The sequence below is a fragment of the Mustela lutreola genome, chromosome 9 (genome assembly GCF_030435805.1).
Source record: "Mustela lutreola isolate mMusLut2 chromosome 9, mMusLut2.pri, whole genome shotgun sequence".
Lineage (NCBI taxonomy): Eukaryota > Metazoa > Chordata > Mammalia > Carnivora > Mustelidae > Mustela > Mustela lutreola.
The window spans coordinates 27,470,564-27,498,121 of NC_081298.1; the positions used below are offsets into that span (position 1 = coordinate 27,470,564).

General features: G+C 54.4%; 1 protein-coding gene across 2 annotated transcripts in view; it reads right to left on the reverse strand.

Annotated features, from left to right (window-relative positions):
- ANGPT4 (angiopoietin 4) overlaps window positions 1-24,610 on the reverse strand; it is a 41,537-nt gene extending 16,927 nt beyond the window's left edge. The window contains exons 1-2 of one of the 2 annotated variants that reach the window (XM_059133671.1): window positions 23,784-24,607; window positions 1,203-1,358 (exon numbers count right to left, since the gene is read on the reverse strand). In XM_059133671.1, coding sequence (XP_058989654.1) covers window positions 1,203-1,358; window positions 23,784-24,092 — 465 coding nt within the window. In that variant the 5' untranslated portion in view covers window positions 24,093-24,607. Of the gene's footprint in view, window positions 1-1,202; window positions 1,359-23,783 lie in introns of both variants that reach the window. The other variant, XM_059133672.1, reaches the window with a different exon arrangement.
- Window positions 24,611-27,558: the final 2,948 nt, after the last annotated feature.

Consider the following 27,558-nt stretch of genomic DNA (forward strand, 5'->3'; position numbering starts at 1 on the left):
CCCTTGACCAGCCCCCCTCCTACCCCATCTGATCTTGCCAGATCCAGCTTCCACTCCCCTCCCATGGCCCATACCCGGCTCTTGGCCTCTGTCATCTCTTGCCCTGTGTCCTGTGCCATTCTCCTCAAGGACTCCCTGTCCCCACCCTTGTCCCCTACACTCCTTCCTCTGCGGAGCAGCCCCAGGCATCCTTTTAAAATGTGGCCCATCTGCTCAGAATCTTCCTGTGGCTCCCACAGCACAGTAATGGAAAAGTCCCAGTGCTCGCCATGGCCTGCCACGTCCTGTGATGTCCTCTGCCCCAGTGGCTCTGTGAACCCTTGCCCACCCTCTCCCCCTGGTTGCTCCAGCTACACTGACCTCCTCGATGTTCCTGGAGCTTGCCAGCACAGTCCTGCTGCTGGACCTTTGCACATGCTGTTCTCCCTGTTCCCAGAAGGCCCTCCCGGTGAGCCTGGCTCTGATCCTGCCTCCTCGGAGGTGCCTTCCCTGCCTAAACCTGCAGGCCCTCCGCTTACCACTCCTAGCACATACTCCCTCCCTTCTGTCCATGCCGGTTTCTCCTGAGACTCTCACCCTCTCCCATATACAGGGGTTTATCATGTTCATTCTCCTGGGGGTCATTAGAAAGGAGATGCTTGAGAGTAGGGATGCATGCCTGTTTCATTTACTGCTCTAAACTAGAACCAGGCACCCCCTGCCGTGCCTGGCACACAGTAGGGTTTCAACAGACATGTGCCTATTTGTCATTCAGTCCTTTTGTCCATTCCTTTACTCGCCTTCCTCTTTATACGTTTGTTCCCTCCCTCCCCTTCTGTCGCTCCCACCGCCTCCCATCTCAGAGCTGCTGGCCCCATGAGGTTGAATGAATTCTTCACAATCCATCTTTCCCTGGAGCTCTCGGAGCCCCCTGAGTGCTGCTACCCTCTCTCATGCCAGTGCCCAGCACAGACGCCGAGTCACTGGAGTCACAGAGGCAGAAGACCCAAGCCCAGGGCCCGCCCCCAGGGGCACTGCCTGGTGGTCAGAGTGGTTCGTGATGGGGGTCATCGGGGAAGGGCCCCAGGGTGCTACAGGCCCAGAGGAGGCCCAGATTTTATCCAGGGACAGAGGTCAAGGCCAGATGGTCCAGGCTGTAAGTCAGCCAGGCTGGCCACAGTCCTTCCCCCCACCCCCCAATGCCACAGACTTGGCCTCCGTACCTGAGCCTCCACGTCAGTCAGCTTGCGGGTTTGGGCGGTGGTCTGGTTCAAGAGGCTGGTGCCTAGCTCCAGCATGGTGGCCGTCTGGTTCTGGACCATGTGCTGTTGGACTTGGGCCAGCTCTGACCTCAAGTTCATCTGGATGTACCTTTCTAGCTGTGGGGAGACCATGGGCTGGTGTTATGTGTAGGGACTGGAGGAAGGCTCCCGTCCCTTCCTGTGCCTTCATGAAGGACATAGAGCAACGAGCACAGGCCTTCCTGTCAGGCCAGGCCACCATTACCTCTCACCTGGACTATTCCAGTAGCTTCCTCCCTGGCTTCTCTGCCTCCATCCTTGTCCCATGTACAATCCATCCTCTACTCAGCAGCCAGAGTGAACTTGTTAAACTTAAGTCAAATAAAATTCCTCCTTTGCTAGAAAGAAACCCTCCCAGGATTCCTATCTTAGAGGAAAAGCCAAATTCTTCCCTCCATGACCTAGCTTTCTGCTCCCACTCTGATTTCTTCTCCCAGTCCTCTCCCACACTCTGCTCCAGATGCACCGGCATCTACCATATCCCTCCAACACAGCAAGCAGACACCTACCTCAGGGCCTTTGCACATGCTGTTCCCTCTGCCTGGAAACTCCCTCCTCCCCACCTCCATCTAAATGGCTCACTCCCTCATGGCATTTCAGGTCTCTTCCTATCTCTTTTCACTCCTCGAGTTTATATTACATATTTATTGTCTGTCTTACCACTGGAATGTTAATTCCATGAAGACAGAGACTGGGTCTTACCCCTTTAGCTCTGTATCTAGCACAATCCTTTGTGCTTAGTGGATACTCAATACATACATGATCAATGAATCGATGGAAAAGGGGGAGCAGCAAGGGTCGGAGAATAGCCCCCAGTGTCATGCCTATTATAAGAGTTTGCAGGTCTGTCCACCCCGCTGGACTTTCTATTTTCCGGCCCCCTCCAACTGCCAGACAGACTGAACCGGACAGTCTCCAGTGGTTCTCTCAGCTCGGATGTTCTGGGATCCCACGAACTAACATTCATATCTTTGACAGGGCTGCTCTCTTTCCCAAGGGCAGTTGAAACTTGTCTGGCATGAGACCAGGATCAAGTTGCAAAGGTGAACAGAGTGTTCTCAGGGATCTGTGCCTACAGGCAGAGAGCCGGTGCCCCTCCTCCACTCCCTCTCCATTCTGCACACAAACTGGCTTCCAGCCATCACCACCCCCCCCCCCCCCCACCTCAGCCCTGGCTCCTTCCCTTGCCCTCTTGCTCAGTCTTCCAGGAGGTCTGACAGACAAGGCAGCTCCCAGGGTCCCTGGGAAGACCAGCGCTCCCCAGGGAGAGGTGGTGACCTTGGCTGGGCGGGGAGGGTGATGGGGTAGACTCTGGCTGTTTCCTCCTTGGTCTCTTCTCCCCTTTGCCATTCTTTTTTTTTTTTTTCTTTTCCTTTTTAAAAGATTTATTTATTTTAGAGAGAGAGAGAGAACATGAGCGGGTGGGGGCAGAGGCAGAGGCAGAGGGAGGGAGCATCTCAAGTGGAGATTCTGTGCTCACTGCGGAGCCTGACATGGGGCTTAAAGTGGGGTTCCATCTCAGGACCTTGACATCACGATCTGAGTCAAAACTGACAGTCAGAGTTTAATGGATTGTGCTACCTGGGCACCCCTCCCTTCTTCTGTCTTAACAGTCTGTTCCTGTCCCTTCCTCGTACCCCTGTTTTTGAAGGAGGGCAACGTGCAACGTCAGACCCTGGAGGGGGCGCATGTGGGTCGTGCCATATTGACTACAGCGGTGGTTCTCGAAGTGGGTACCCTGGGGCAGTGTCCTGGGAGCTTGTTAAAAATGCAGATTTCTACCTCCCGCCGTAGACCTCCTGAAACAGAAATTCTGGGGTGGTGCCCAGCCATGCAGGTGAATCTGATGTTCACTCAAGGGTGAGAACTCCCAGGGAGGCAGTCACAAAAGGGACCAAGGACTAGGGAGACTGGCCCATTGGAGCTTCTCAAGTCTTTGTCATGTGGGCCCCTCAGTCATCTCCTGCACCATCAGCTCCCCGCCCCGCTGTCCCAGCCGCTCCCATCTAAGAACAAATTCTTGACCCCGCAGTCCCTCCAGCTGTGCTGCAATTTCCTTGGTCCCCTCAAAGGCAAAACTTCTTCAACTTGCCTCCAGTTTCTCACCTGTATCCCCACCTTTGCCTCTAAAAACATTAACAGTATTATTTGGTGTATGGCCCGCATACAAAGAAGCATAAGGAACGATATAATGAGGTCTGTGTCTTTACCCCGTTCCAGAAAAAAGTATAACCCATACTGGAGTGCTTGGGCGGCTCAGCGGGCTGAGCAGCTGACCTGACTTTTGGTTTCAGCTCAGTGTGTGGTCTTGGGTCATGAGACACCCCCAACCCCTGCATCAAGCTCTGCACTCAGCAGGAAGTCTGCTTCTCTTCTCTCCCTGCTCAGTCTCTCAAATCAATCAGTCTATATCATCTATATCTATATCTATATCTATATCTATATCTATATCTATATCTATATCCCATCCTGTTGAATCCTGTGTCCTGCCTGCCTCCCCAGCCCTGGGAGCCCCTTCTCTCCTTAACTTGCCTCGTTGTTGTCTTCTCCTGAACAAGGGAGGCCCAGGGACCCTTCCATGTCCTCTTACTCGTCCCCTAGTAGCACTCAGGGCAGATGGCCACTCCCGAGTTCTGGAAGCACTTCCCAGATGCTCCTCCTATTTGTCCTTCCACTCGTGGTCACCCTTTCTCTGCCTCCTCTTCTACCAGGCTTCTACATGTCAGGGGGGCTCTTGGCCCAGTTCTGTGCCCTTGTCTCTCTGTATGTTCTCTCCCTAGGTCAGAGATCCTCAGTGGGGACCTCAGGGTCTGCAGAAAGAATTCAGGGAGTCCATGACCTTGGGTGAGAAAAAACTCTTTTGTTTGCTAACCTGTAAGGAAAGTTTGGCATTGCCTTCTATTATGAGCATAGGCCACACACAGCATTATTAGCGGATCTTGCAACTTCATTACCAATAGAAATCACCAATATTTCCACACCATAGTGCAAGTGTTATAGAACCTTTAAAAAAAAAAATCTTTCATCTATTTATTTGAGAGAGAGAGAGTGAGCGAGCATGAGGGGAGGCCCGAGGGAAAGGAAGAAGCAGGCTCTCCGCTAAGCCAGGAGCCCAATGCAGGACTCCATCCGAGATCATGACCTGAGCTGAAGGCAGATGCTTAACCAACAGAGCCACCCAGGCGCCGCCTTACAGCATCTTAAATACTGGTTTTACTCATCGTGACCTGAGAATGATGAACCTTCTCAAACCCATCCTGGGGACGGCTTTCCCACTAGAGCGCAGACTTGCTATATGCTGGTTTTGATGACAGCAGCGACAACATCGCTGGGTGGTCTTGGGCTTTTGTTTTACGCATTTAAAAGCGTTGCTCTGAAAACAGATTTACTAGCTTCACCCAGGACCAGAGGACAAAGTGTTCGGGGCCCCAAATGCATCAGGCCCCGCGCTGCAGGTGCTCCTGTTGGTCCTACGACTGTCAAGTGCTGACGGTGCCACCTCTGCCTCCCACCGCCCTTCTCCCCTCCACAGCCACCAACCTGACATCCTCACGTGGGCTTCCAACAAGCGTCTTCAGGCAAAAATATCCAACGTGGACCCCTTGGTTCCTCTGCGCTCACTGCCCTGTCTCTGCATCCCCACCGGCTCTCCCCCACTCCCCCATCTTTCCCATCTCCGCAACTGGCCCCAAACAGAGACCTTATCCTTGATGCTTTTTATTTTTCTCATCTGCTGTGCTCCATCCCCCTAGGGAGTTCCAACCACTAAGATCCCAATGCCAGTTTTGAATCTGCTCTCTTCCCTGGGCCCTGGGCCAGGCTACTGCTGTCCCCCGGGGTTGGCTTCAGGTGCGCTGGACACCATGCCTCTGTCAGCTCCCTGGGATTGCTAATGTGTGGTTGCCGGGGTGCCCAGGGGGGATAGGGGAGGCAGAGCTATAAGGAGGCTGCTCTTGCTCACTCTCAGGAGTCACAGACCTCCTGGAGCCTGGCTTAAAATGCAGCAAATGCAGACTCCCAGACCCTAAGCAGACAAATAGTAAGTGCGTTCAGGAGATGAGACTCATGTGCATCTCCCCCAAGCCTCTCATTTGTAGATGGACAAACTGAGGCCCAGAAGACTTGCCCAAGGTCACTGCCTGGTAGGCTAGGTTTCCCAACTCCTTGCCCAGGGTCTGCAGAGCTGGGTTGGGGACTCAGGGTAGCTTAGGGGTCACCTCAAGTGACAGGAGTTCCCTAAGTACCCTCATTGGTCCCCCACTTGTCTTGTGGCTGTGAGTGGCTGGGTGGGACCCAGGCCACCCACAGCTGGGGCCCATCACCCAATTTGCCACACCCGCCCACCAGCATGGGTCCTGGGATGGGTAATTTGGGCCAGATGGACCCATTTTGGCCATGCTGGACTCTGGTGAGTAATGCTGGCCTGCTTGGTGGGGATTGGGTCTGGTCCAGGGTTCAGGCACAGGCTGGAAGGATGGGGGAAGTGTCCTAATGACGGAGCCAGCCCAGGATGAGATCTGCCAAAGTCCCCTCCCCACCCCCACCCCCAACCTTAGGATTGGACCTGCCTCTTCCCTGTCACCGTCATGCTGGCAGATTCTCAGGGTTGAGATGGAGGACAGGGGCCTTGACCTGTGATGATGACAGGTTCCTGTCCTCCATCTCTCCAGCCCACAAAGAGGCTGATCTCTGGCCTTGGGGCTACCAATACCCACCCCCCTTCGCCACGGGTTTTAGTTTGGCTCTACGACATTCCAACTGTGGGCCTCTAGTAATTGAGGGCTACAATTCTCTGAGCCTCACTTTATTGATCTGTGACACGGGGACAGGAGCCCTTGCTCCTTGTTGGGTAGGGGGCAGCTGAAAAGGGCCTTGAAGGAAAGGAAAGGAGTTTAGACTCCAGGGGCTGGGTAAGGAAGGAAGGTATTCTGGACAGATCGCAGATGGGCATCCCCTCAAGCCTGCTTTTCTCCCACGTTATTTGTACAAAAAAAGTTTACAACTAGAGAATGGAGAAGCAACCGTCTACGGATAAGTAACCATCCTTGACTCCATCCAGGGAGCTAGTGATGTGCGCAAACAAAAAGAATGAACTACACAGAGTGAAGTAAGCCAGACTTAAAAGCCTACATACTGTAGGACTCCATTGATATGACTTCTGGAAAAGTCGGAATCCATGGTGTTGTCAGGAACGGGAGTCTGGGGTTGGGAATTGACTGCAAAAGGTCATAGAAATTTCTGAGGTGTTGGCAGTATTCTGTGTCATGATTGTGGTTGTGGTTGCATGTCTGTAAACATTCGTCATACTCATGAAACCATATGTTAGACGGGTGTGCCTCACCTTGTGTCTACACCTCGGTAAAAAACAAACCCACTGAAACAAGATTCTAGAAAATGTCCCATATGAAAGCACGTATTACAATGATAAATACAGTTTTTCAAACGAATCCCTCTGAGTGCTATTATGTATTCACTCAGGAATTTCTTGAGCACCTATTGTGTGCTCGGCCTTGTGCTAGGGACTAGGAAATCAGGAATGAACAAAATTGGCAACAAAATTCTGATTCCAGCCCACGGTCCCTAAGTCATCGGTTAAATTCCAATAGTGACCAGTGCGCTGAAGGAGATGAGCCAGGGCAGTGAGTGAGGTCAGGGTAGAGCTTGGCTGGAATGGCAGGAAACCCCTCACTGGAGCTGAGAGGCTTGCCCACTGTGCCAGGTTCAGGAGGAAGGGAGTTCTAGACAGAGGGAAAGGCAAAGGCACAAGCCCTGAGGTGTGAGTGCATCTCGCATGTTCGAGAATCAGAAAGAAGGTCAGTGACGGTGACCTGGCCTGCCTGTCTCTTCCTTGGAAAACGGTGCCCGAGGTTCATATTTGGGGAAAGCATTTTGTCAATGACAGATAAAATCCAATGAGGAAAGAGTAGTTAGTTCTTTGTATCTGATGACCCTGGGTTCGAATCAAAGCTCTCAACCTAGAGGCGGTGTGACCTTGGGCAGGTGCCTCTACCTGGCTGGGCCTCTTCTCTAGAATGAGGGTAATCATGGCTCCTATATCTGGGTTGTGGGGAGGAGGAGGATTCCTGACACGACCTACCTAAAGGGCTTGGGGCGTGGTTATATAACCAGCACAGGACAAATTCCAGTATGGCTGTGTCATGGATGACCAGTCAGCTGTTAAAAAGAAGGAGGCTGACCTTCATCGGAGGCTGGTCTAAAAAGAAGTCCCAGTTATACTCTTGAAGGAAATCAGCAAGATGCAGAACATTTCCCACAGTGGGCCTGCTAATCTCTAACTGAACGGAGCTCCACCCACAGTGAGGACTATGGGCCACAGAATGCTACTATGGTGGTACTAATGCCCATGACTTTGTTACCAGGAGACATCCCAGACATCCCTTTGTCTCACCACAGTGACTGCGGACATACAGGACATCCTGTTTACACGCATCATGACTGCAAAATGATGGAAAGTACTAGATTGTCAGATTTTGTTATTTACTGTATTAATACAGGAGCCATAGGGGTCAGTATTGCAAATCTGTTTAAAAAGTATTGGGATACCTGTCTCTCAAGGCAATGTGTTTCCTCTGTCAATCTATGCATTTAATTTTACATTTGAAAAAATCTGCTTCAGAGAGAGGGTCCAGAGCTTTGCCGGATGCCAGAGAGGCCCAGGGCACGAGGAAGGTGAACACAGATGTCCTCACTGGTGCTCCCTGAGTGGAGCATGTGCCCCAGAGTGCATGTGGGGCTCGGCCCCCTTTGGCTTCTGGAGCCTCAGGGGGTGACTGGCTATTCATAGTTCCATGGATGCTCGTTTATTTGAATGAATGAATGGATTGGACACCTCCCCTCCTGGAAGAATTGCCTTTGAAAGAAATACCACTGAGTGGCTCTGTGGGGCAGCCTCTGGGAAACAGAACAATGGCTAAGGACAGAATCGCACTTAAAAAAAATTAAAAATTAAAATTAAATTAAATCCCTGCCCGAGCTACCTCACAGCTTGTCCCTTCTGGCCTTTGTGCCAGGAAGCCAGTAGGGGAGAGCCCACCATCATGACCCCCACTGGCCAAAGCTGCTCTGGAATGGGCGACTGGGGTCCCCCACAACCTTTTTGGGACCCCTTGGAAGTCAAGGCCATTTCTGTACGGTGTCTAGCTCTGAGTCACTGCGGGCGGGATCTTGTAGGAGGGTGTAGGACTGGCCCCCTGGGGTGGGAAGGACACTGGAGGAGAATGAGGCCTCGTAGCAATCCTTCCAGAGGCTGTGAGGCTTCTAGTGTCAGAACTCTAGGCTCTGGGTGTGAATCCCACCTGCTCCACACACTGGCGATAGGAACTGAGTGGAATGTCTTCCGTCTGAGTCTCGATTTCCTTATCTGTCAGATGGGAAATGGGGGAACCAAGAAACCCCCTTTTGGGATTAGCATGAAGGCTAAACGAGACCCCTGGACAAAGAACCCAAGGGTGTCTGGCCCATAGCAGATGCTCCCTGCATCTCCCCTTAGGAGACTCTGGAACCTTCAACTTCCATTAACCGGACTTCTTTTCTACAGGCCTGGAGAAAGCCTCTGTTTATATCTAGCTTTGAGGCCTCCTGGCTGTGTGGTCTCTCAGAGTCTCAGTTTCCCCAGCTGTAAAATGGACACAGTAGTGGGGTCTATCACATGAGACTTGGGGGTGAGGGGAAGGTTCAGCGAACCCGTACTTGGCGCGTGCCAGGTGCACAGTGACTTTAGCTGTTACTGTTGTTGTCATCGTGGGGGCTGGGCACCCCTCCACCTGTAGCACCCCAGGAAGGCTGGAGCTTCTGTCCTTATGGAGAACATATGTCTCAGCCTCTGGTCCTTCTGTCCTTTGCTGGTGGGACTTTGCCAGGAGTGAGAGTGGGGACAGGAGTTGGGGGCCCTTGGGGGATAGTTGTCCCGGTAACTCATTATGGCACCCCATGATTGCTGGTTGTGCTTGGGCACCTTAGAAATCGCCTCTCCTCCCCCTGCGTGGGGCCTCTGCTATTGACCCCATTTTATGGATGAGCAAATGAAGTCTCACTATCCTGAGGTCATCTGTCAAGCTAGCAGATCCTGGAATCATCCCCAGATCTGCTGATTCTGGAAGCCAGGAGGTCAGGTCCGGCGGGCACAGGAGGTTTGGGGCAGGAACTAAGCAAGTGGAAGCCGTGTCCCCCTCACCTGGTGCAGGAGTCGGATGTAGCCCTCCTGCCAGGGAGCACCAAGGACAAGTGAGCCAAGCATCAGGACAACATCTCCCTGATGTTGGCTTCTGCCTGTCGCCCGAATTTCTGGGTCCCCTGCTCAGGCTTATGCCTGAATCAGATCAAAAGAGAATCAGGGGCTTCCAAGAGCTGAGATGTCTGTTAAGGTACAGAAAGGCCAGGGATTCGCCCCAAAACAACCCCCATGAAACTTCAGGGAGGCAGTGGGGAGCACGGTTTCTCGTCTCAGCTCCCCAGCTCTGAGCTACGTGACTTTGGTGAAATGATTTCATCTCTGAGCAAATGCCATCCTTCCCATGGCTCAGGCCCAAACTCTTTGAGCCCTTCTTCACTCCTCCTCCCCCAAGCCCACATCTGATCTGTGGTCCCTACTCTGCAATCATGTGCAGAAACTGACCACTTTCCCCAGCCCCACCACCTCTACCTGCACCCAGCCTCCATCATCTCCTGTGCGGCTTCCCAGCCTCGCCACCCCAAACTGCTGTTCGTGTCCCCCAGCCCCCAGTCTGTGCCCCACCCAGCAGCCAGAGAGAGCGCAGCACGCCTAAGCCGGGTCATAGCACCTTCTGCTCAAAAGCCTGCTGGGGGAGTCCCACGTTAATAGAGGAAACCATGCTTCTTTGCAAATTCCTTTCCAGGAGGAAAAAAAAAAAAAAAAAGTCTGTGCTTTGGAAACAGGCAAAACTACCCCAAAGAGCAGGATCTGAACTGGGCTGCATTGGAGGTGAGGGAGGGGGGAATTAGGGTCAAGCCAGCCAGGCTGAACCCAGGCCCAAGGTACAGGGTAGCGGGAGATGAGAGGCTGGCCTGGTGATAAAGAGGAAAGCAGCACCACCCCCACTCCCACCCCCACCAACCAGAGATCCGAGCCCAGGCAGGAGGAATATGGGAATCTGAAAGACCTGCAGGGACCACACAGCCAGCTCTATTTCCCATGTGGGGAAACCGAAGCCCTGATCAGGAAAGTACTTTATAGGAGGCTGCACACAGGAGCTAATGGCCCAAGGTAGCCAGACCATGAAAATCTGGAAGAACAGAACTTTGATATCTCTGTGTGTGTGTGTGTGTGTGTGTGTGTGCGTGTTTCAATTTAAATGTGTATTTTTATAATTTTAATTTTTTTTCTTTTTGGGTGGGGAATGGGTGATATGAGCACATTGTCAGAAGTCCAAGGACTCAAAGGACGAGGAAGGCTAACACCTCTCGCAGCCCTGCCCTGGTTCCCCTCCCACAGGCCACTGAAGGACATGCGGGGCTCACTTCCAGGGAGACTCCATGTCCATGCTGGTGCCCCCAGCGAGCACGCTCACATCTCCCGCACTTTGGGCTCGTAAAGGTTCTGCACCCCCTTCTGCACCTGCCACTTCTCTGTGAGAACACGGTGTGGAGCCTGCATCCAGAGCCATCCAGACAGCCCTGCCTCACGGCTTTAACAGCTCACGGCCCTCTGTCCGCTGTCACCGCTATTTGTGCAACCGGTCCCCGACAGCTGCGGTCATCTCCAGGCTTTTGCCATCACGCCGGGGCTGCTAGGAGCATCCTTACCCACAGGTCACCTAGCTCTCCTGCACCGCTGTGTCAGGCATGAGGTCTTTGATGCAGAACTGCCAAGTCCAAGGGCATGGACACTTGTGATGTGAACAAACGGCCCTTGGCAGAGGTCCTGTCTACGGTTTCCACACTCGTATCGGAGGAGGAGGGCCCTGGGGCTGCGGCAGGTGCCACAGGAGCTAGAGTGTTGCCCGACCGAGTCCTCCGGACACCAATCCACAGCCCCGAGCTCAGGAGCACCCTGTCAGCCTCCTTCTGACTCTCGGGTCTCCCCACAAATGTCACCACTCCAGAGACAGGTTCCCTGGCTACCCCATCAAAGGTAAACACGGAGCCCCTCTCCCTCCTCCTCCCACTGCAGCCACCTGGTTTCTTCAGGGCACTCCACACATCTGAGATCACGGCCGGGATCTCCTAGCTGTCCGTTTTCTCCCCAGGAATACCAGCCCCAGGCACGCAGGACTGCCATGGTCACGGCCACATCCTCTAAGCTCAACACGTCCCAGGCCCCCGAGAGGTACTTAGTAAATATTTGTTGAAAGGACGAATAGTCGGTGTTATGTCAGGAGTGGCAGATTTCCACGGAATAATTGGCTGCTGGAAATCAGTTTGGAGACACCTGGAGAGAGGCGGACGGACAGGAGCAGAAACGCTGGCGAAGCTGCTGTGGCCTCCTCAACAGCTGGAGCTCGGGGAGGTCCCCAGCAAGGCAGGGAGCCAGCCGGGGTTGCCTTCAGGAGACACGTTCTAGAAATGACGTGACACTCATTCGTCGGTTCAACAGATTTGCTCAGATGTGGCGGGACCGGTGCATGGACCCTGGGGAGAGCGCAGAGACCAGAGCAGGCCTTTTTCCCGCTTGAAAGGTGGGCCGGGCTCTGCCCTGCAGCTAGGCACCTCGGAAGGCCGTCAGGTCTCCAAAGCACTAGGTGTGTGTGGGCCTGGCCTGGCCTCGAGGGCCCGACACATAGAGCCTCTCTCGTCCTTGGCTCTCTCATCATCCCCATTTTATAGGTGAGGAAAAGAAGCACGAGAAGATGAGCCCATCGCCCGTGTCACACAGCCTCTGAGCGGCAGAGGTGACTCAGAACTCGGGCCTGCAGCTGTGGAGAGCACAACCTTCACTGCTCAGGGGGCACCTGGAGGCAGCCAGACTCCAAGACTCCAGGCTCCAAGGGTCCCACCTCCTGGTATGTGCTCCAGGCGCGGTGTGTCCCTCACTGGGCCAGGACTGGCCACGATGACCATGGCACCTTGTAGAAATGTCTGAGTGAGGCTTTCTGCTTTGCACCCTTTTGGGCCTCTGGTTTGGGGGGGTGCTACTGGCCGCCTTGTCCTGAGGACCCGCCAGCAGCCCTACTACAGGAGTGGAGCCTCCCCACCCCCACCCCGCGGGCCGACACCCACCTACAAGCCCTGGGAGTGGGCCGCCCAGAGCCTGGTCCTCCAGCTCCAGGGGTGCCTCCAGAGGACCCCAGCCCCAGCTGGCATGAGTACAGCGCATGAAGAAAACCCGTGTCAGAGCTACCTTGTCAAGCTGCGCCTGAATTTCAGACTCTCAGAGACCGAGGGATGGTAACTGTGTTTGTTTCTTTTAAGCTGTGACATTTTGGAGGGGAATGTGTTGTGCCACAGTTGTGAAGGAACGCACTACTTTTGCTGTGGTTGCCAGAGTCAGACCCTCTTGTTCCCAGGTGCTCCCCCTACCAGGCTGAGTGCGTCACACCCCTGCCCCATTGTCTCATTGCCTCATGACTCAGTTTCCTCATTTTTGCAACAAGGCTGACTTTGTGGCTCTGAGCCTGATGGCCAAGGGTTGGCCCTTCCTCCTCTGCCTTGCTCCAGCCCCCTCCCTTTCCCCTGGGGGCCCACACAGACCCTGACCCTGCAGTTCTGAGCCGCCAGGACCGGCCCTCCTGGCTGCTTTCCCCTCCGTTGCTCTTCTTCTGGGCCAGGGCTCAGAGAGTGTAGAGCAAGTGGGCAGGGGGCCAGAGGTGGAGTATGTCAGGGACCAGTGGGCTGTTGTGGAGGGAGGCGCTGTTCCGCCCAGCCCACGATTCCCGGCACAGGCCGGCCTTCTCCAAACTTCGCGCTGCAGCCCTGCGTCTAGCAGGGACCCGGAGCACTGAGTCGGGCACTGGTCCAGTCACAGTTTTGCCATTTCGTTTCTGTGCCAGTGATGGAGCTTCTCTGGGCCTCAGTGGCCTTGTCAGAAAATGAGGCTCATTGTTTCCATTTGGCAGACGGGCCAGTGGAATAAAGGCTGCTAGTGCTGGAATCTGTGCCCAACAGGGGCTGGGTTTCTTTCATCTTGTTCACTGGTATAGCCCGGGACCTAGTGCGGAGCCTGGCATGTGGAGGGGTTTATCAATATCTGTTGAATATTCGTGGCTGTCCCACTCTTGGAGCCTTAAGTCGAATGAGGTGCGTGTCTGTGTGTCTGTGTGTGTGTGTGTCTTTGGGCTGCCCAGTGTCTGTTCAAGCAAAGGAAGCTACAGGGAGAAGAGAAGGGGAGTGGAGAAGGGAGAGCAGGGGGAGGGGAGGCTAGGCCTACATTTGCTGTCTGAAGTTGGGGTGCTTCTCAGAAGATGGAAACAGGCTGCCGGGGCCATTGGCCTTCCAAGGCTCCACTCTCCTTTTGTAGCTGTCTGAGTCTCAACCTTGATCTTGGAAGGTTTGTCTAAAAGGGGGCCCATTAGATGAGTCCTCCTTATTCTCCCTTGTGCAGAGATTGAGAATTTAATGGGGAGAAAGTGAAGAAGCATGTTTCTCCTAATTGCTCACCTTGCTGCCACCTGGGGACCAGCTTCTACATAGGACGGGGTAGTGTGTCCATTTTGCTTCGCATACATAGTATGTGCTGGGCACTGTTCTAGCCACTGTGCTTATTAGATCTTTGTCCCCACTCTCTGTGCTATCATCCCATTTTACGGATGAGCCCCAGCATGGTTAAGCAACTTATCCAAGGTCAGGCAGCTTGTCATGGGCAAACCCAGGCTGTCTGGGAGCAGATCGACCAGGTCACACTTCTGCAAAGTCTCCTTGACTGAAGTGATCATTTGGCAGCACCCCCCACCCCGCCTCCCAACCCAGCTCTACCTTGGGGAATCGAGCCAAGCAGGTTCTAGAAAGAGGGAGGCCTTGCTGGGGTATCTCACCATGTGGCCCCAGGCTTTCCTGCAGCAAAACTCTGGTGTGTGACTGTTCTTGTCTGATTCCCAGCAGCCTGGAGGAAAAGAAGGATTGCTCCCCCACTCGACAAAGGAATAAGCAGAGGCCTGGAGAGGCCGAGCAGTACCCACAGCTTGTACATTCAGATCTGAATCCAGTGGCTGAGCTCTTGCCACTCACCCATCTTGCATCTTTGGTGTCTGAGGCTGACCCTGAAAACAGGGTGATGGAGGAGGGATCAGGGAGGAGCAGGTCCAGAAGTCCGTAGCTCATTACAAAGCAACTTTGCAGAGCAACCCTCACTAGGCACAGGGCAGAAAAGTGCCCAGCACCCAAGATCCCTGACAGCAGGATCGGGACCAGGGGGGTGTGGTCTGGCCCCTGATGAGCACTCCAGTCTCAGCTTGACCACACGTCTCCTGGCTCTCTATGCTTTAGCCACAAGGAATTCTTTTCCCTTCCTCTAAATCACTTGTTCATTCCACCCCAGGGCCTTTGCACTGGCTATTCCCTGTGCCTGGAATGCTTTTCCTTTCTCTTCCTCTTTCCTTTCCTTTCCTTTCTCCAGGTCTGTCCTTCCTCCTAGAGCCCTTCCTCCATCAAGGTCGGGTCCCACGTTATCTACTCCTAGAACAGGTGAGGTCTTCCTCACAGCGTGTATCATGGTTGATCATTACACATGAGAAATTACTAGGTTGGTGTCTCTCCTGCTGCTGCAGAGGGGAGGGATTGAGTTTCCCTTGCTTACTGCGGGATCTGCATCCCCGGCACAGTGCCTAACAATGCAAGCTCTTAATAAACCTCTGTGGAAAGAGTTTCTATCTGTGGATTGAGTGGATGGAGAAGAACATTTTCGCCTGTGTGAAAGCGTGCCTGCACATGAGCCCAGAACTTAGTAACTGTAAGGACGCATTAATTTTTCATGAGGTTTGTGACATGCAGTGTGTCATGTTGCTATAGGGAAGGAGGGACAAGATGCCCTCAGCTAGGTGTCAGGAGCCCTGAGTTCTGATCTAACCCCTGTCACTGTCAGAGTGAGGATAGTTGAGTCACTCCCCATGCCCAGGGGCAGTGTCCCCATCTGTAAGATGGGGGGGGGGGGCTAGAGAGGCCATCCATGGTGTTTGCGTGTGAGGTCTGGACCCCACTTGGGTTCAAATCCACCTCTTTCCCTTCCTAGCTATGTGAACTCCCTGGGCCTCAGTGTCCCCTTAATTAAAGTAGATCGTGGGCGCCTGGGTGGCTCAGTCGTTAAGCGTCTGCCTTCAGCTCAGGTCATGATCCCAGGGTCCTAAGATCAAGCCCCAAGTCGGGCTCCCTGCTCAGCAGGAAGCCTGCTCTCCCTTTCCCAATCCCCCTGCTTGTGTTCTCTCTTTCGCTGTGTCTCTCCCTGTCAAATAAATAAAATATTAAAATATATATATATATATATGTAAAAAAAAAATCAAAGGGGATTGTAACCATCCTCAGCATTGAGGATGTTGTGATGTTTAATGGATTGATCTTTGTGTCACACGATAGGCAGCCAGTGCCTGGCACAGAGGAAGTCTGTGGCCATCACACACCCCAGAAAGGAGGAGAAACTTCCCTGACAGCTGAAGCTGCATCAGGTTCGTGCCCGGACCTTGGCATGCGCTGGGCATCTGGGCCTCATGGTAAACCCAGACAGAAGCGTACCACTGCTCCCAGTTTACAGCTGGAAAGACTGAAGCTCAGGCCTTTCCCACATTTGCAGAGTTACACATCTCACAGCTGTGAGGTTGAGTGGACAAAAGTGAGTTGTAGAAAGATCTAGATCGTGCAACACTGTTTATAGAGGAAACAAATACTATACATTGGTTAGGGAGGGTGAGCCATGGGGTAAGAGATGACTGACACCGAATTCACAGTGACTCTCTCTGATTGGAAGGAAGAGGGAGGGGCAGGAGCTGAGACGCATCGGGAAGCTTTTGCTTCTTAAGCTGGGTTGTGGGAACGAGAGCTTTATCTGATTTTTCTATCTTTTTGTACTTCTGAAACATTTCTGTGGATATTTAACAAGTAGAGAATACACCGAAAGGGAATTAACTGGGAGGTGACCAGGGAATTGGGATGACAGGTGATTATTTTTCCCTCTGTGTCCTACCCGGCCCTGCACATGTGTTAACTCATGCTCCTCCAATTCACAGATCAGGAAACTGAGGCACAGAAGGGGCAAAGTAATTGAGAACACGCAGCCAACAAGCAGTGGAGCAGCTGGGGTTCAAACTGCGTGCGTGGGAGGCTCGGAGGAGGCTCCAAGGTCCACACTCTGTCTGCCTCTGTGGGATTTAGTGTAGGCTCTGGCCAAGGATGGGGATACCATGGTGTTCTGGGTCCCCTTGGCTTTCAAGAGCTGCTGAGGCTTGCTGAGATGCTTATCAAATCTTCTCTGGCACAGAGTCTTCCAGAAGCCCTTGGTGGTTGAGGGGCTCGTGAGGAAGGGAAAAATCTAGCAGCAGTGAGTTTCTCTCGGGTGACCAGGGTTCTCTCCATTCTGCAGACCCCAGCTGGGTATCCAGGGACCAGGCCACAATGGACACGTCTGATTTATTAGCCAGGAAACTGGTCTTAGTGCCCAGAGTGTGGGTTCAGGCAGCAGACAGCTCGAGGGTTAGATCTGATCTCCTCCTTTCTGGCCATGTGACCTGGGGCAAGCCCCTGAACCTCTGGGTGCCTCATTTTCCTCATCTGTGAAGGGGCAAACAGTCTGGTTTCAGAGGCTTGCTGTGAGACTCCAACACAGGAACTCTCACGAGGCATGTAGGACGGTGTGTGGCACATGGTAAATGCTCCGTGAACCCTGCGCTTGAATTCTGTTCTCTTTCCTTTGTCTTGTGTGCTCTCCAGGAGGCAGTGAGTGTTTTGATTTCCACTTTACAGGGACCAAGTGATGCTGGTGGCTTCCCCAGGGTCCCACAGCTGGTCAGTAGCCCCACTGGGACATGACCACCCTCACCCTCACCCCCCTGCATCTGGGTCCATTCCAGACATTTCAGAGCTGACTCTGAGGTTAAGCAAATGCTCCAAGGCCAGAGGTGCAGACGTAGGGGCTGACCTGGGGCCTGTCTTCTCACATTTCCTGCCCTAGTTGACGATGAGGGGAGAGGGTCTGTGTGCGTCCCAGCCCAGCTTGGCTGTTGAGCCCCAGAGGAGAGAGCCAGAAAAGCAAGGCCCTGCCCCCATGGGATGGCCTGGCCCAGGAGCTTGAACAAATAAACCTGTCCTTCGCTAGGGGGAAGCTGCTTGGGGGGCCACTGCCCCTGTGGCGCCCTCGGTCATCCCTAGGCCAAGGGCATCTGTGCCAGCCATTTCTAGTTTCCCTTCTTGGGAAAATAGCCCCATTTCTCCAAGAAGCAGATGCTATTCTCTCTCCCCGCCCCCCAGCCCCAAACTGCTTAGAAAGCAGCCAGCGGTGAGGTTAGGAAACCAAACCCCAAGACATTCTGTTCGGCAACTGAGACTCATTTCTTGTTTGGATAACCGAAGGCCGAAAATGCCAAGAATTTACGGGCAGCCTGGGGAGGCTGGGGCAGCTGGGAGTCCTGGGCCAGTTTGGGAGGGTCTTGGGCTGGGCCAGGAACCCACGCTGCGCTCTGCTGGATGTGCTTTTGACCCACATCCAGCCGGGCAGGGCTTTGCAAGCGCTGAGCTGAGGTCTGGAGCTCTTCTGAGGTTTGGCGTCAGGGATCTGGAGTGAGTAGCAGAAGCTGGGGCAGTGCCAGGTTGGGAGGCTGCTGTCCAGCCCCTCTTCCCTCCCCATTTGGCTTTGGGGTGCAGAGAGGGAAGAGAAAGAGGCCCCAGATGAGCGCCCTGGCTGAAGGGTGGACACTGGGCCATTGGCTTGTGGGTCCTGTGTGTTCTGGGGTGGACAGAGCCTGTGGACACCCAGGAAGGTAGAGATGGGACGGCTGGCCCATCTAGGGGGGGAGGGAAGGAGGGTCTAAGAGAGAGGCAGGGAGAGACCAGTGGCAGAGACACACACAGAAATAGAGGCAATGTCAGGGCCAAGGTGAAGGTCTCAGGAGAGAGACCCCACGAGAGGCAAAGAGATACAGAGATAAAAAGGGAGAGGCAGAGATACATGAAGAGGTGAGCAGAGAGGGCCCACTGTCACTGGGACCAGGGAGAGAGCAGAAGGCCCCATGGTTTTGGGGTCTGACATCTGCCCTGCCCCTGGAACTCCAGCAGCTCAGAGGAAGTTGGGCTGCCCTTGTGTCTGGCCTGGGTTTCCCTGCTCTCCTCATCTGTAGAATGGATCCTGCAACGGGAGAAGACAGAGTGGGGCACTTTCTGGCAGAGACTCCAGTCAGCTCAGGGAATGACAATAACAAGAGGGACCCTTCCCTGAGCACCTGTTGCAGGCAGATGCTTTCCCAGTTCTGCTTCTCTTTGGCTCACATCAAACTCTCTTATCACACGGACGAGGCATGGAACACAGGGCCAGCGCGAGGTTGCCCAGGCAGTGGACCCAGGAGGCCCCACCATGCTGCACAGCCTGCTGGGGAAGCCTGCCCACCCCCGCCCCCTCTGGCTCTGTCCACTCACCCCCTCAACATTCCTGGCTGCAGCTTTCCACCCACATGAGAGGGTGGAGCAGAGCCAGGAGCTGATGCGCAACGGACCCAGACCACCGAGAGAAGACTCCAGACGTGAGTCATTAGGGCAGAGGCGGTCCAGGGGGAGGGGGGAGGAGGAGGAGAAGAATAGAGGTGGAGAAAGGGGAGAAGAGTAGAAGGAAGAAGTGGAGGGGAGTGAGGAAAGGGGAGAGGGAGTAGCCCCCCACCCCATGCACCCCAGCACAGGCAGGAGGACACCAGCCAGCTGGCGGGTGTGCTGGGAGAAGGGAGTGAGTGTCAGGGATTCGGGAATTCTGAGGCACTACGGAACACCCCTGCCCCCCCATACCATCTTTCGGATCTTGCCTCACCCACCTCCTTGGCACCCTCCAGAGTCAGGAGAAAGGACCTGGAGTTTGGAGTGAGACTGCAGGCTTGCTGTCACTGCAGGTGCCTCCCGGAAGTCCCCTTTCCCTGTTTCCTCACCTGTGTACTGGGCGGGTGGGGGGGGGGGTGGGCAGGGGACAGGGGCTGGAGTCCTCAGAGTCCTGAGATCATGACCTGAGCTGAAGACAGAGCCTTAACCCACTGAGCCACCCAAGCGCCCTGATGATTGGAATCTTGCCAAGAGCTTGATCTGGGGAGGCCAGACCTCTCTGCTCATCCCCAGGAATCCCTAATGGCGATGGTGGTGATGATGATGCTTCTACAACAGCATATTGTGAATCTCATTTTTTTTTTTCTTCTCTGGGATGTTACCACAGAAACCAAGAAGAGGTCTTTGGGTTTCAAAGACTCTGAGATAGGCCCAGCCCAAAGGGCACGAAGGGGGCATTCAACCAAGAGCAAACACCTACTTGGACCCCAGCAGAGATCAGGCAGGACTGGGAAGCCCTAGAGGACACCAGCAGGGACGAGCGACATTGCCAGCCCCCAGGTGATTGGGCTCGGGCCCTTGGACTGATTTGTCCAAGGGCTGAGCCGCCCTCACCCAGCAGTGCCGGGCTCAAACTAGTGATGCGGCTGAATGAAGTAAGAGCCCATTGATCCTTCCTATCTGGCTGGGTCTTACGGAGCACACACTCTGCCCGGAGGGCAGCGGGCTGAGAGCAGCGTGGGAGCCATCTCAGTGGTCCTCCCGGCCATCCCCCAGCATGTTGCCATTTGCTCCATTTTACAGATGGGGAAACTGAGACTTGCTCATCCACAACCACGTGGCAAGTGTCAGACCAGGATGTGAACTCAGGTTGGCCTGACTCCAACACTGGCATTCTCTGCTCCATGGACATCTAGAGAAGACATTGCACTTCAGGCTGAAGAGGTGGCCCGGGGGGACCTCACCTGAGAACCTCTGGTCTAAATTCATCCTTCGGCTCAGTCCATGTTGCCTGAGCACCAGGTGCCCAGGGGAATCAAAGAGGGATGAGTGGGTGATGCTCGGAGTAGAGAAGCCAGTGGGGAGGTGACAAGGCCTGCGTGGGGTGGCAGCTGGGGAGATAGGACAATGAACCACAAGGAGAGAGGCCAAGGCCACAAGGCGGGTGGGACCTGCTGCCTGGGGACAGGTGGGCGTGAAGGACAGCCCAGAGCTGCAGAAGGCCTTAACAGAGACAGGTAGGCAGGAAGGGAAGAGCTGAGAGTCAGGCAGCTTCGGGGTTGAGGCACCATGACCTCTCAGAGGAGAGACACCTGTGGGGTCATGGTCATGGATTTGGGGCTCAGGAGACTGTCAGATGCCGATTCTGTGTCATCAGGGGGAAGGTGGGAGACAGTGCCACAGGAGTGCTGGGGGCAGCCTTGGGGACGGTGTCATGAAGTGTGAGAGGAAAGGAAGAGTGGGGACAGAGTCCTGGGCAACACTAGCATTTCGGGGGGTGGGGGAGGGGGCCCGAAGCGACTGGAGGGACTCAGGGATGTTCATGCATCCGTGCGTTCGATCACTCCGCAGACATGTAAGGAGCACCTGCTCTGCCAGGCGCTGTGCCAGGCTCTGGGCACTCAGTCATGAATAAAGCAGCTATGATCCTTGCTCTTCTGGAGCACAAAGACCCACAGAAGTGCTTTAAGAATGGGTAGTGGGACGTGCAAAGACAGAAAACCAAAGTAAGGTTGAGAGGATGCAGAAACGGAGGCAGGGCGGCTGTTTTAAATGGAGCAGACAGGGAGAGCCTCCCTATGGAGGTGACATTTAAGCAGAGACCCGAGGGGGGCTGGGTGAGCCATGTGGGCATCTGGGAGAAGGGGTGTCCTAGGAACTAAGGATTTTTGCTTTCATTCCAAAGAGATGGGAGCCCCTAAGAGGGTTTTATGCAGAGGATGGACAGGATCTAACTTAGGATCCCTCTGTCTGCTAAGAGAATGGACTGTGGGGGCCAGAGTGGAAATAGGGAGCCCATGGTGGCTGCAGAGGGAGGGAAAGCGGTTGGGAGGTAGGTCAGGGGAGGCGTGTTTTGTGGCTGAGGACTTGCTGATGGAGACCGTTTCTGGAAGGATAGTCCTGGCCAGCAACATTATATTTGTCATGAGATCAAGTATGATGAAGACTGAGTCGTGGCCTTGGGATGTGGGGTGGTGACTTTTGGGGGAAGGTGACTTTTGGGGGAAGGAGTACATGGGAGGTGAGGAAATGGAGGCAGGTTGTGCAGACTTCTGAGAGCCAGGCCAGAAGTCCGAGAGGGTGGGGGGTGGAGAGGAGGCTTGTTTCCTCTACTCCTCCTCTGTCTTCTACTTCTACTTCTTTTTTTTTTTTTTTTTAAATGGATGATACTTAGATGGGATCAAACCCTAAGGGGAAGAATCAGCAGAGAGGGAGCACAGGAGGGGATAGTCGGCCTGGGGAAGTTCAGGGGCTGTAGGGGTTGGGGATAGGATCTGTATCCTAGGAGGGAACAGTGGCCTTGGCCCCTGAAGGAACCTCTTCCTTCTGAGCTGAAGAAAACTCCTGGGGACTAATGGATGCGTGGGTGAACGTGCAGGTGTGGGAGAGGCAGCTGACGGGTAGCTGTCCCTTTGTCCCCATCTTTCACTGAAGCAGGGCATCGTTGTTCTGGTGAGAGGATGGGCGACAGTAAAGATGGAGGCTTGAGGAGGAGGTGAGGTTTGGAATGACCCTCATGGAACAGGAAACACACAGACTTCAAGGCTGCATGGAGCTCCCACTCCAGCATGGGAGGGCAAGAACCTTCTCGAGGGGACCTTGGGGTAGGATTATGGCAGGCTGGCAATGTGGCAGAGTGGGGGTGGGGTGAGAGGGCAGGTAGGCAAGGGCCTATGGGGAGATGGTGAATGAGGGGACCGAGATCAGGGCAGGAGCAAGACAGGCGGTTAAGTGTGCATGCCTGTAAGTGAGATGCGAGTGTGTGCAAAGCGGGTTGGTTAGTCTCACGTAGGGCAGTCTCCCCACCTTGGGGACAGATAAACCCAGGTGTGCTCAAGGCAATTCTTTGGAAAACAGAGGAAACCGTCAGAACTTCAATTGAAATGATGATTTCGTAGGTCACCTTTTTGAAAATGGAGGGTTCCTTTTCATTTTATTCCCTGTACTTGCATTAATATGGGTACATGTGCAAAAATTATTAACTAAATGTGCATGGACACTCTTTGGTGATTGGGTACACGATCTGAACAGTTTGGAAAGCAAGGAGTGAGAAGGCACTGCTCCTTGGAGAAGTTCCCTGTCGGTTGCTGTGTGCTGTTTAATACACCCAAAGGCTCTAGAAGTCGGGCCACTTCCCTCCATCATATGTCGCTGCTCAGGCCATCCTCTGCACCTGCGGCCTGGGTCTCACTCTCTCCTTCCATTGCTCCTACTTAGGGCCTCCTGCAACCCGGCTTTGTTCATCTCTGTGCTCAGTGCCTTGTCGCAGGCCGGCCGCAGGCAGACACACAATGGGAGCTCACTGTTTGCTGGAAGAATGAGAACAGAGGACTCTGGAGCGGTTCTGGCCTTGGGCCAGAGCAGCCGGGGGTGTCCTCAGCTCCTCATCAACAGGGCTGAGGGCTCCTCATCTGCAGGGCCCCCTGCAGAATAAAGCAGGATCTGCCCAGCCCCGTCCCGCTCCATCCAGGCCTCCATCTCTGCTTGCCTGGCAGCTGAGCAGCCCCCTCCTTGGGCTCCCAGAATGCACCCTGCTCCCTGCAGCGTATTTTGTTCAGAACAAATCAGCTGTGTCTCCCCTGTTCCAAGGTCTGCACTGGCTCCTGCGAAGTTCAAGCAAGAGCCAAAGTCCTCCCAGTGCCCCCCGCCCCACCCCAAGGCACGACATGGCCTGCCTCCCCTCACCTCTCTGATCAGCTCCAGCTCGAGCAGAGCAGCCGTCTCTTTCCTCCTTTGCTCTACCGAGGTCCCCGCGGTTCCCCAGGCACCCTGACTGCATTCCCTTTGCACTCACAGCCTTTGCACCTGCTGGCCCCTTTGTAGCAAACGCCTTCCCAGCAGGTATCCGCATGTATCCGCATGGGCTGCTACATTACCTTACTTGTTCTCTGGGTTTAAACATCACCTCCTCTGAGAAGTCCTCTCAGATTATCTGACCTCAAATAGCTGCCCCGTCACTGCTCTCCCTCTTTCCGCCTTCATCTTGCTTCACCATCTGTCACCATCTGACATAGCTCTTTATGGCCCCCACCAGGCCAGCAGGGGTCATATTGTTCTGTGTACAGTTATATCCCTGGTACTTAGGATGGGCCAGGCCCCGGATCAGAGCTCAGTGGATTTTCCTCAGATAAGGGAATGAATGAGGGAGCCAGGTTTCCAGCTCTGAGCCTGCCTCGTTTTGCTGTGTGGCATCAGGGCCATCGCTGTCCCTCTCTGTTCCCCATTAGCCCAGTCTGTACAAATCAGAGACACGGGTCCGATCAGCCTGGCCTTTGCACTGGGGAAGGCTTCTGGGGAGGACCCCCCACCTATCCACCAGACAGGCCCCTGTGCCTCCCCACACCACGCCCCTGCAGGCCCAGCCCTTACCTTCTGCAACCACTGAGTGTTGTTCTCCAGCACCTTCTCCAGCTGTCGCACTCGCTGGGCAGGCCAGTCCCCTAGGTTCAGGGTGGCAGCTGGCGAGTCCCTCTGGAGGCTGTTGGAGCCCCCGAAAGGCTCCGGCTCCGGCGGGCAGGGCTCCGGCTCGGGCAGCACGAAGGTGTAGCTACACTGGCCGTGCTGGACACGGTGTGCCCGGCGGCGCCCGCCTGCCTCCTGCCCCCTCCGCTGGGCCACGGTCACGGCGGCCACGACGAGGAGGAGGCCACCCAGCAGCATGGCCAGCCGGGAGAGCATCAGGAGAAGCGGCAAGGGCGAGGGCTGCAGGCTCAGAGCCCCCCCAGCGCTCCGCCTGCCCCCCGCCTTGCTCTGCACCCGGGATGTGCTGCCGTGGCCAGCCGCGGGCGGACAGGCCTGCCCCCGAGCCCTGCAGCGGCAAACCCCTGCTTGGCCGATCTCTGTCCAGGCGGCTATTTATACTTGCTCCAAATACCACAGCTGCTCGGCTTCCTCCCACCGCCCGTGCTCCCGCCCGCAGACACCCCCTCACCTCCAATCTTCCCCCCTCTCCCTTCCTTCCTCCTCGCGCTCCTGCCCACGGCTGCCCTGTCCCCACACCGGCCCTGCTCCCCCGGCTTGGCCTGGACCCTGAGTTCTTTTATTATCCAGTGGAGGCTTGGCCTCCCTGTGAGAAAGAAAACAACACACACACACACACACACACACACACACACACTCACATGCACCAAACCCCCAAAGCTGCCTGCTTCAGAAAACCAAGCCCAACTGAACCCTCTCTTCCTGTCTCTGTCTCTCTCTCTCTCTCTCTGTGTCTCTCCAAACTCCCCCCACCAAGGCTGGGATCTCAAGTTTCAGCTCCCCTTCCCCTTCCCGCTCCCCCCCACCTTCCCCCCTCTGATTCCATGTCAGCGCTTGGAACATGAGTGAAGTGACCCCAGAGAGAGCAAGGGGGGGCAGAGGGGTGAGGCTGGGGAGGAGGCAGTGAGTCCAAACTGTTCCTAGAGAAGGAGAAGATCCTTTCGAGGCCAGGGAAGTGGATGCTTTAGCCAGGCCAGGGAAAGTGGGTGCTTTAGCCGGGAGCTGGCTCCAGCGCTCCCTTCTCCCTTGGGGCCTGGGGAGATGTTGTGACCTAGGGTGGCTCTGGTTCAGCGGCTGGGACACTAATGAGAGGCTGTCCTGTCCTGGGGCAGATTGTTCTAGAACTGCCTTTGGCCGGAGTGGGGAAATGGATTGCAAAGAGGTAAAGAAGTGTCTCTGCCAGCCCTGGAGCCAGAGGGAGCTGCCTCTAAATCCTTCTCTCCAGCCCCTGGCCCTTGAGTAGGCAGCTGAATTTCTCTGTGTCTCCATATCCTGCTTTGTCAGCAGGGCCAATCCCTTCTCTTACAGGATGAATGTATGTGAGTCCTCTGCCTGGAAACTGAGGAATGTTTGATTTACTCGCTTACCTGTTTACTGGTCTAAATCCTGGCAATGCCAGCTGTGTGACTTTGGGCAAGTCACTTAACCTCTCTGTGACACTGTTTCCTCTTGGCGAACTGAGGAAAATAATACCACCCACTTCACAGAGTGTGAAAATTCAGTAAGTTGGAGCAGGGATGGCAGAGGTGAGCACTAAATAAATACTTTGTACGGCTGTGATCAGCGTCATAGTTACTGTGTATCTGTTCCCTGAGCTCTTGGGAATGTAAACCCCACGAGGGCAGGACTTATTTTGGGGGGACACGGTCACTGGACAGGAGGTGCCCAGGAGTGCTGGCTCCTCTCCTGGGTGTGCTGCCTTCTGTCTTCTTCTGCTGCTTTTCCCAGAGCTGGGGGGTGGGGGGGGTGGGGAGTGCATCCAGCTGTTTGGTATTGTTTTTTTTTTTCCCTTTGTTTTCCCAAATCCTACAGAGTTTTGAATGGGGAAGCCTGCTTGGGGGCAGCAGGAACCAGGGGGCTCATCCGGCCAATTGAGAACTTTAAACCAGGTGTGTGGGGCTTTGGCAGGAAAAGGAAAGACAGCTGGTTATCAGCCACCAGCATTCGCTGAACTTCCTGTGTGCTCAGGACCCTGCTTGCCCACCTCTGCCTCAATTGTCTTGACTGTAAATGGGGTCATACCATCCCTGATCTTGTGAGGAAGAAGTGTGCTAACTCAAGTCAGGTGTCTGTCCTGGTGCCTGGCACAGATGAGCCCAGAGTAAGGGGCGACTCTCATGAGGATGTAATGATTAAGTCACACGGTATGAGCCCAAGGTTGTGTCATTATCATCCCCATTAACAGAGGAGAAACCCAAACCCAGAGCAGGGGGGTGATTCGCCCGAAGCCTGGAGACGGCTTGACCTGGAGCTGGGGCAGGAAGGCAAGCTCTGCTGCCATGTGGGTCTGGAGCCCATCTCACTTCCTCCCACTTATCCCTCTGGGCAGTGCAGGAGCCTGGCCTCCACCTGTTCCCCGCCCACCTCCAGCCCACCTCCAGCCCCAGGCCCCTCCTCGGTGCACAGCAGGGAGCATCTATACCACCTCTGAGAGCATTGGAGCTCTCCCTTCCTCCCCACCCACAGACACCCAGGCCATGCATTTAATCTTAAAGAATGAATGTAATTTTCTTCCCAAGGTCCCATTATTATGTGAATGGCTCTCTGCACAGAAGAGGAAACGAGATTACCTGTTCGTGGGAGAAATGTGGATAGGACCAAAAGAAGAGCTCTGGAAAGCTTGGGAAATGATGACCCTGGCAGCCTCAGCACCTTCATTTCAGCACCTCTTTCTCACCTCAGGGCCTTTGCACATGCTGCTTACTCTGTCCAGAGCACTGCTGTCTGCCCATCCCTACCTTTCAGAAGTGTTTCTGTTACTGTGGCTGTCAACCAATTACCCCAACACTTGGTGGCTTAAAACAAAAATAACCATTTCTTATCTCTCAGGGTTTCTGTGGGTCAGGAATTCAGGAGTAGCGCAGCTGGGCCATCAAGAGGTTGCAGTTGGATGGTGGCTGAATGACAGTCATCCCGAAGGCTTCTTCCATCACCTGTCAGCACCTCAGCCTTCCACCCGCTGCCCTGGCTCCCTCATGGTCTCCTTAGATGGTGTCTCCAGCACGCCAGCTTCAGGTTTTACAAGGTTTCTGAGGGCTACAAAGGTTCTTGTCTCCAAAGAGCCAGGTGGAAGTGATATAGTACTTCATGACCTAGGCTTGGAACTTCTGCCTCTGTCTGTTCATCAGGGTCTGCCCAGTTCAAGGCTGGGAACATGGACCCCACCTTTTGATGGAAGTCATTGTCCCAAGAAGAGCACACAGGACGGGAGTTACATGGACGTAGCCATCGCTGGGAAATGCTACAGGCAAGGGAACTGATGCCTGGAGCCCTGTTCCTGTCGTAGTTCAGAATCCCCTCTCATAGTCCCACCTTTTATTGTAACCCTCTTCAAGGTGTTAAGAGATGAATTACTTGTGTAATTACTCAGCTTTCTCTATTTGGCCCCAGCATTTGATATGTAATATGTTCTCAATATTTGCCAATGAATGAATGAATGAGTGAATGAATGAATGAGTCTGTGAATGAATGAGTGAATGAATGAATGAGTAAATGAGTGAGTGAATGAGTGGATGAATGAGTGAGTGAGTGAATGCAGTGCTTGACCAAGGCTCTCCCAGATGGGCTGCTGTGGAGCAGAAGGCAGGGGCGGCACCAACAGAGCAAGACCGGCTGACACAGACATGACAGTGGCCTTGGGCAGATGGCTGACGTCTTTGGCCTG